We start from the raw sequence: 9,183 nt of genomic DNA on the forward strand, positions 1-9,183 counted from the left end.
GGGATGCGACGGGTCGCCTCCACCTGCGCCTCCGTCGGTGCAGGGAAAACCGGGAGGACTGCGCGGTCCATCGACCATCAGAATCTCCGCCGCCGGATCACTGCTGTCGCACTCGGATGCGGTCTCTGCCGAGCCAGTCGACAGGTCGAATAGGCCGTAGAGGGATTCGTCGGGCTCGATCGCCGTGACTTGAGGGGTGGCCGACTGGCGTGCCACCGCATGTCTCACCCACCGCTAAAGTCTCGACCGACCGGAGCGCTTGCGCCGACGGGAAATGGGGAGGGAGGACAACACAGGAGCCGACCGGTAGGGGGGCGACGGGTGGCGCAGGAGGAAGGCGCGGGCGGACGGCGCACGCGCTAAAGTGCGTTGCCCCGCGAACAGGGAGTGCGTCCACGTCGAGCGGAGCCTCCTAGAGCCAAGCAGAGTCGTCGACGATGAACGCGAGCGCGCCGAGACGGATCTCGCGGCCCTCCACTGAAAACCATGATGATTCGGGTCGGAAAAGGTCGCAACTCCTCCAACAAAACGCTAAAACACCTGCCCCAAGGTGTGCGCCAACTGTCGTGGTTCTAAGTCTGACAGTAGTGTAGGGGGGTAAGTATGGAGAGGCAAGATCTTAGCTATGGAGAAGTTGTAAGCACGCAAGGTTTACGAGTTCAGTCCCTTCTCGGAGGAAGTAATAGCCCTACGTCTCGGAGTCCGGAGGCGGTCGACTGGATTATGTGAGTATGAATTACAGGGGTGCGAACCTTTGTCTCGGAGGAGGGGGGTGGCTTATATAGAGTGCGCCAGGACCCCGGCCAGCCCACGTTACAAAGGGTTCAATGTACATTAAGGCAGGGCGTTACTGGTAACACTAGTAATAAAGTGCTATGATGACTATAAAAGCTACTTAATGACCGACTGTGAGGTACATAGCTTCATCACCCGCAACCCAAGGCGAGGCGCTGGAGAAGGAGGAGCGCGCGTGTACCACTTCTCTTTCCAAGCTCCCCAGTGGCAAGTAGTAGAGCAGCCCTTATAAATGGGTCTCAACTCTCCTCAACTAGCAAGGTGGGACTAAACTTTCCACCACCTGCCATCTCATACATGGGCCTCAAGATTAACCAGGGATTAGTGTTTTATATGGGCCTAAGCCCAGCCAATAGCCCTACGTCTCGGAGTCCGGAGGCGGTCGACTGGATTATGTGAGTATGAATTACAGGGGTGCGAACCTTTGTCTCGGAGGAGGGGGGTGGCTTATATAGAGTGCGCCAGGACCCCGGCCAGCCCACGTTACAAAGGGTTCAATGTACATTAAGGCAGGGCGTTACTGGTAACACTAGTAATAAAGTGCTATGATGACTATAAAAGCTACTTAATGACCGACTGTGAGGTACATAGCTTCATCACCCGCAACCCAAGGCGAGGCGCTGGAGAAGGAGGAGCGCGCGTGTACCACTTCTCTTTCCAAGCTCCCCAGTGGCAAGTAGTAGAGCAGCCCTTATAAATGGGTCTCAACTCTCCTCAACTAGCAAGGTGGGACTAAACTTTCCACCACCTGCCATCTCATACATGGGCCTTAAGATTAATCAGGGATTAGTGTCTTATATGAGCCTAAGCCTATCCATAATCCAACACTACTACTACTCCTACTAGTTTTGTTTGTGAGATGGGCAAAAACAATGATGCTTGGAAGCATATTCGTTGGATGCCCGTCCTATTATCCATCCCAAGAGGAAGAGGAACATTGTGCGTCGCGCACGAGGCCTGCTGCCGCCCGGCGGTGCGGACAAAAGCGGCCACCCAAACGGCTATAATTAGGCGGTTCGGGAGCGCAAACGCTCCAGACTCCTCCGCCTCCACGTTTAACCGCACTTCGTTCGTTGCGCAACGCGAGCAAATTACCCTCCTCTCCTCTCCTCCAGAGCCCCACCCCGGCACAGCACAGCACGGCCCGACCGAGACCCCCGTAACGGGAAGGGAAACGGCAGGGGCCTAAAGACCCCGAGGCCTCGAGCCACCCAACCAACCACCGGAGCGGAGCGGAGTCGGAGCCCCCCGCGCAGCATTGTAGGAGCCCCCGCCCCGTGCGCGGCCGCCTTGGAGTTGGAGGGGAATTGTTTCCAGTTCCCCGTCCCTTGCCTTGCTCTGGTGGCGGGTTCCTCCTCGCCGCCGCGATGCCCGAGGCCGGCCGCTACACCCACAAGAAGGACGACGGCATCTGCAACAGCGTCTGCGGCGAGGTGAGCCATTCCCCTTCCAGATCTGCCCTCTTCGCCGCGTTGGGTTGATTCCATGGCCCCCGAGATGCGTGCTTCCCTCATCGGGACCCCGTCCCTTGCCTTGCTCTGGTGGCGGGTTCCTCCTCGCCGCCGCGATGCCCGAGGCCGGCCGCTACACCCACAAGAAGGACGACGGCATCTGCAACAGCGTCTGCGGCGAGGTGAGCCATTCCCCTTCCAGATCTGCCCTCTTCGCCGCGTTGGGTTGATTCCATGGCCCCCGAGATGCGTGCTTCCCTCATCGGGATGCCCAGAGCATTAGGTCCGCGCCGCATGCTTGCTGCCTTGTACTGTACCTCGATTCGGCGTCGATGCGTGCTGCTGCTTTATTTTATTTTCCTGTGCTCCGATTTTCTGTTGGGATGCCGGTCGGAATTTGGTAGGATTGGGAGGAGCAGAGGAGGAGGCCCTCTGCTCTTCCATGCTTTTGCTTCGGATGATGAGGGGATATTGTTAGGTGGAGCCACGGAGTTCGGATTCTTCACGCCTTTTTGGAGGTAGAAGAATCTCGCGACGTGTCGGAATCGCGTGTTTTTGGGCTGCTATCCCCAACCGCGGCACTACTAAAATTTCTTGCGATGAGCAGGGGGCTTTTCTGCTTCTTTCTTCGTTCACGAGCGCTTTTGCTGTGAAAACTTCGTTGGCCTGCAAAATTGCAGGTTTAAGCTCGACTGTTCAACCCTAAAATTTGGTTAGGGAAAGGGGCAGCTTTCGGTTAGTTATCAGTACCGGTATGTCTGTAGCTAGTGTTCTTGTTGATAGCGCTGGTCTCGATTGTAGCTTGGACATTTTGACTTCCCACCGCTCCAGGTTCAGCTGTTGCTATCTTGCATAATCTTGCCAACCTCGCGCTTCATTATTTGTGACTGATGCTGTCCTTATCCTTTTGGATTCGTGCTTGTAGCTCTGGCGCTAGTTCTTCATTGGCTCGTTACTGTAGTAGTTTACTAGTTTTACACGCTGGTGGTCAGTTTCTGATGACCTTTTCATGCAACCTTTTATGGCTGTAGCATATCTTGTTGTGAAAAGGGAATGTTCCGCAACTGCTTTGGGAGGTTATATCCTTTTGGCAAGCAGGCTTTGGTTATTGCCGTGCAGGCATGTGTTTGTTCCTGCTTTAGGGATATAGACTTTACAGAGTATACATGTGTGTGCCTGAATTTTAAATGGTTGCCTCAAGTAGTTGTGCTAGGTCTTCAGTTTGTGTCGAGCGGTGGAAATGCTCTGGTGCTGTAGTAAGTTACCTTGTTCTTGCCGTTTTTAATGGCTTGATCTGGTAACACCCTTTTGTCATCAGCAAGTGAAAAGTTGGATATCTGTGCTCACACATGAGCTTTTCAAGCCATTTTCCTTATACACCTCTCCTCGAATGCAAAATTTCCTAATTCAGTAATTTAGTCTGTTATACCTCTGAACCAGAACAAACAGCATGCTCGTCTTCTGTTCCGTGCATCGACGAGTTGCAGGACAGTAGACCTGTTTTTCCTTGCATCTGAGTCTGTCCTCAAACGTGATTCACCAAATGATTCCCAATTACGTGTAATATTTCCTGATTATTTTTAGGTAAATTGCTCAGCTTAAAATATCCCACCGTCAAATTTATATTCAGTCATCTGTTTTGCTACCTCTGAACCTGAATGAACCGATGTTAAAACGCTCCTTCAGTTATGTGTACCACCAGCATATCATTGCCTGGTGTACTTATTTCCTTCATGAATTTACTTATGTCTATTATTGCTTTCTTATCTAATTTATTTATGAATTCATTCACTTGCAGCCCACCTCAAAGGCAGTTATGGCCATGTCAAGGCTCAAGTGTGCGCTTCGGGGGTTTGATTTCAGGGTACTTCTGGCTCTCTTGATTGGTGTGCCGCTGGTAATGTTAATGATATATGCGCATGGTCAGAAGGTCACATACTTCCTCCGGCCAATATGGGAATCTCCTCCCGAGCCTTTCAAGATAATCCCTCACTACTACAATGAGAATGTCACCATGGAGAACCTCTGCAAGTTACATGGGTGGAAAGTCCGGGAGACTCCACGCCGTGTGTTTGATGCTGTACTCTTCAGTAATGAGCTTGATATCCTTGAACTTCGTTGGAATGAACTCAGCCCCTATGTGTCAGAGTTCGTCCTGCTTGAGTCCAACTCAACTTTCACTGGCGTGGTAAAGCCACTCTACTTCAAGGAAAACCGCCATCGATTTAGGTTTGCTGAATCGCGGCTGACATATGGCACATATGGAGGAAGATTCATGAAGGGGGAAAATCCATTTGTTGAGGAGTCATTTCAGAGGGTTGCCCTGGATCAGCTCATTAGGATTGCAAGAATTGAAAATGACGACATATTGATCATGTCAGATGTTGATGAAATCCCAAGTGGCCACACCATCAATCTCTTAAGATGGTGTGACGACACTCCTAAGATACTCCATCTTCAGCTCAGGAATTATCTGTACTCGTTTGAGTTTTTTCTGGATGACAAGAGTTGGAGGGCGTCAATTCACAGATACGTATCTGGGAAGACAAGATATGCTCATTTTCGGCAGACAGATCAACTTCTTGCCGATTCAGGGTGGCACTGCAGTTTTTGTTTCCGGCACATCAGTGATTTTGCCTTCAAGATGAAAGCTTATAGCCATGTGGATAGGATCAGATTCAAGTACTTCCTGAACCCTGAGAGGATTCAAGATGTCATTTGCAGAGGGGCGGATCTTTTTGACATGCTTCCTGAAGAGTATACGTTCCAAGAAATCATTGCAAAGTTGGGCAACATTCCAAGCACATTCTCTGCTGTTCATCTTCCTAGTTATCTGCTTCAGAATTTTGACCGGTACCGTTATCTTCTCCCCGGGAACTGCAGGAGAGAAAGTGGCTAGGTTCTGTGGTTTACTTTGCAAGCTGTTGTGCATGGGTGCCACTGCCTAAGCTGCTTGAGTGGTTGGCTGTTGCAATTGCATCTGATATGATTGGCTAAGTTGGACGGTTGCTTGGGCTAGTGGTTATGGACAAGTTCATGATTTTGTGCCGTGTAATGGAACATTGGAGGATATGACAGCATAGCGCATGCTTGATCGTTACCTTCCCAGAAGAGCTCAACGGTGTATGCTTACCACCAGAAGTCATTGCCATTCATATTTCCTCCCTGATTGATGTGTAAACTCAAAGCTGTAATGGAGAAATGAACACTATGTGAGATTTCAGATTTATATGCTGTACAAGTGGCCTTACCGTGCAGATAATTACATATGCATGTGTTCATATTTTAAACCTTTTTGTGTTGATGGCACCGATGAAAATCTGATTTCCTGACTACTGGATTTTCTGATTCCCATCTTAAGAAGTTCTGGCTTCCAAGACTGTTTTGAAACTTAGGTGACCGGGTAAGTATCTGCATGTGTTCATATTTTAAACCTTTTTGTGTTGATGGCACCGATGAAAATCTGATTTCCTGACTACTGGATTTTCTGATTCCCATCTTAAGAAGTTCTGGCTTCCAAGACTGTTTTGAAACTTAGGTGACCGGGTAAGTACAACTTCAACATTTTGCAGCTGTGAACAGACTTGAAAGGTGCCGTGGCAAAAAAAAGTTGCAGGGAATCATCTATTCAGTTTTTCCCGTGCATGTTTTCCTGCCCCTTGTTTTCCCAAGTTATCGCTTTTGTGTTACGGGGTCTTGTAAAAGGTCTTGAAGGCTTCTTGCTGAACAAACCTCCTCAAGATGTTTGGTCATTCAGCATTTTGTGTTTGGTTCCAGTGAATCAATTATGCTCTGTTTGTCTTATTTGTTTGACACAGTTAACTCCATTGAGCCGGAATGTGCGAGTTTCCAAGTATCATGCAATAGGTTTCTTTGTGTATGGACTTTTTTTGTTCTGAAGTTTAAAACTGAAGGAATAATCCCTCAGTTGTTTACGAGTTGTGTTAAGTAGCAAGGGATTTGCACCTTTATATCGTGCTTCTGTTGAATTTTCATTATTTGTAGTACCAATACCTTATCTGAAGCTAAAGAACCTTTTTGTTTATGTTGTGGTACCAATACATTTTTCTAATCTAAATGTATAGTAGATTAAAGAATGGTGGTGTACCAAATCCTAATTGTGCATGTGGTTTAGGTATCTATTAACCTGCTGATCTTTTCAGAACTACGGCTTGCAGAGCTGCAAGTGTTTCATCTTCTGCCTAGAAATGCATAATTGCTTTCCCTGTCCGGTGTGTGGCAAATATGTTCCTGTCAGTGTTCGAATATTTTGCTAGGCAAATTTTAGTTTCTTTTTTGGATAATGCCAGGCAATTTTTAGTGGCGTGTTTCCTCCTTGTCCCTGTAGTTATGCTTGACTGGGGCCAAATTGGTTTGAAACTTGGTAGGTTCCTGTAGCTGAATACATTTGTGCTTTGAACGGTATCTAACTGCAGTGGTAGTCTTGCTCCACTGCTGGGGTTAATTTGCAACTTGTTGTGGGATTGGCTGATCGAAAGTTACTGAGAAGCAATTATTTTATGAAGAATTAGTTTTGCAAATTACTTGTCTAAAACAACAATTGAATGAGAGACTCGATTATATTTCTCTTTTATGATCAAGTAGCGAAACAGAGGGAGTGATGATTAACAAACAATCTGTTAGAAGAACACTGGGACATGTCCTCCAAACTAGAAAGGGAAGAAAATGCAATACTCAGTTATCAGTTTATTACCATTTTGCTTTCTGTAATTCATTTATGTGCTTTTTATTATCAGTCGTTATTTTGTAGAGGATGACAAGTTTACCAGTTTAGGTAGCTTCTTCGTTCTTCGGTCTCTCTTTCTCCAGTCCTCCAGTCCTCAGTTGCTCCTTTTCACCAGTTTTAGTCTTTGTTTCTAATTTAATCTCTTGTAGCGCTTGTGTTATCAAGTTTATTGGTGCAGTATTTCAATAGTTTTGCCTCCAGTTTTGTCTTGTCAGTTGAGTTTTTCCTTTATTAGGTTTCTGTAGAAGGCCTTGAACAATATGTAACTGCAGCGGCAGTCTTGCTCCACCGCTGGGCCTAATATGCACCTTGTCGAGGGCCTGTTTTATCCTCAGTTTGTTATACTGGTTATTAGATAGCGACTCTTTACTAGTTGTAAGTTACTGAGAAGCAGTTATTTTATTAAGAATTAGTATTGCAAATTACCTGTCTAAAACAATGCATCGAATAACTGTAATCATCTCTCTCGCCGCACGTATATTATTCATCAGGGCGGAGGTCTGCTGTTCCGTCTCTGCCGTTCGTTCACCGGTTCTACTACTAGTAATTAGCAACCTGCACGCAAGCCATGGCGAGACTTGACCACAGTGGCGTCAGGCCAAGTTGACTGGACTTTATCCACGCAGCCGCCCGTGGCTGTGCAGATGGAACAGGCAGTGGATTTGCCACGATTTCTTCTCGTGCTGTCTCGTCCGGCAGTACCAGCGAGCTAATGCCTCCTGCGAGTCATTTCCATAGACCCAGCACAAGGGACAGTGCAGGCGTAGGGATACGTATGCAGTGAACAAAAAAAATCAGTTTTACGACCAGAGGAGAAGGAAGTCTTGGTCTTGAGCGGGGACAAGTCAACGTAAGTGTCATGCCACCGTTAAATACATACATGTACTCCATGATGGTTATAAATACTTTTTCTGTTTAAAAAATCTTGTTCCTAAAATGGATGTATCTAACATCAAATTAGTGCTAGATACATTTATTATAAAAACAATTGTGGGACAAGTTTCTTCGAGTGGAGAGAGTAGTACATGTACTGGCAGCAGGTATCCCATATCCTTAGCCAATTGATCCAACTCCTACCGTTCTTCCCCACAATGCCAGCCAAAAATACACTCAATAAACACCCCACAATAAAATAAAATACACCCAATACACAGCATCGAGCTTTTTTACGGACATAAAACAGTTTTTTTAGGGGGTAAACAAAACAGTTTTTAAAACAGAATGTGCAATTTCATTCGCAAAAGAAAACCCCGAACTATGCGCAAATGGAGCGCATCATACACACGAAGTCACCTGCTTAAATCCTCGCCTGCCAGATAAAAATGTGCTCGGCCTTAATGCACAAAGTGACGGGCAATTAATCGTTTTTTAGGGTAAATGCCGCCGCTTTATTTTCTTAAATGAAGTTCGGAATCTCGTCCGTGATGGCATCCAAAATGCACTCTGGCGGCGATTCAAACCAAACCTTACATAGTTCTTCTCCTATCCCTAACTTAACTAATTTATGTGCGGCAACATTTGCAGAACGTCTAAAACCCAGGAGACTCTAAAAACAACAAAGCTTCGTAGCATGGTCTTGATCTTCTCCAGCCAAGGCCCTGAAGCAGGCAGGTTCTTCTCTGAATTGTTGATAGTTTGTACGAGAGCCTGGCTGTCCAGCTCGACGTGTACCCTCTGAGCATTAATTTCTGTTGCTACCAACAGAGCACGCTTGCAAGCCATAATCTCTGCTACTACCGGGTCAGCAGCCGTGGGGAAAAAGTGACATGCACTAGCGAGGAAGCCCCCATTGTTAGGCCAACTCCACCGCACGACCCCAAAGGACGTACGGATTGACCGGATTTTGTCCCTTTGGAGCGCCGATGGGTTCGCCTGTGTCCGCCTTTGTCAGATGGGTCGTGCGTGCGCGCACCGCGCGGTCGCACCCGAAATCGTGTTCGGGGTGGACGTGAATAAAAGAAATATTAAAACTAAAATGAAATAACTAAAAAACTAAATAAACACATTTTAAAAAAACATAAAATATATATAGGGGCGGCCACAAAACGGCCAAGTTTCCACGGCCACTTAAAAGGCCCATTTTTCATAATTAACATATAAAACAAAATAAAAAAACGCCTCCGCCTCCCGCGCGCTCCTGCCGCGCCCGTCGGTGCCGTGGCCAGTGCCGTCTTGACTGGGCGCACGCGG

At 47.3% G+C, this 9,183-nt stretch overlaps 1 protein-coding gene across 2 annotated transcripts; it reads left to right on the forward strand.

The window, feature by feature from the left end:
• The first annotated feature begins 1,774 nt into the window (after window positions 1-1,774).
• On the forward strand, window positions 1,775-5,536 carry LOC125528665 (beta-1,4-mannosyl-glycoprotein 4-beta-N-acetylglucosaminyltransferase-like). Of its 2 annotated transcripts, XM_048693108.1 has the most exons (3): window positions 2,092-2,136; window positions 2,337-2,428; window positions 4,045-5,536. In XM_048693108.1, exons 2-3 carry the CDS (start codon window positions 2,363-2,365, stop codon window positions 5,143-5,145), a joined length of 1,167 nt encoding a protein of 388 aa, XP_048549065.1. In that variant the 5' UTR covers window positions 2,092-2,136; window positions 2,337-2,362; the 3' UTR covers window positions 5,146-5,536. The 2 variants fall into 2 exon arrangements, with proteins under 2 accessions (XP_048549066.1, XP_048549065.1); XM_048693109.1 differs by lacking the exon at window positions 2,337-2,428 and having other exon boundaries at window positions 1,775-2,228.
• Window positions 5,537-9,183: the final 3,647 nt, after the last annotated feature.

The sequence above is a fragment of the Triticum urartu genome, unplaced genomic scaffold, assembly GCF_003073215.2.
Source record: "Triticum urartu cultivar G1812 unplaced genomic scaffold, Tu2.1 TuUngrouped_contig_5023, whole genome shotgun sequence".
In the NCBI taxonomy this organism is placed as follows: Eukaryota; Viridiplantae; Streptophyta; class Magnoliopsida; order Poales; family Poaceae; genus Triticum; species Triticum urartu.

What these genes read in the sequence shown, in the direction of transcription:
- LOC125528665 (XM_048693109.1), top strand. Translation starts at nt 2,163, where the DNA reads ATGCCCGAGGCCGGCCGCTACACCCACAAGAAGGACGACGGCATCTGC. An exon ending in GCAACAGCGTCTGCGGCGAG is followed by an intron (nt 2,229 to 4,044) that starts GTGAGCCATTCC and finishes ATTCACTTGCAG; the next exon opens with CCCACCTCAAAGGCAGTTAT.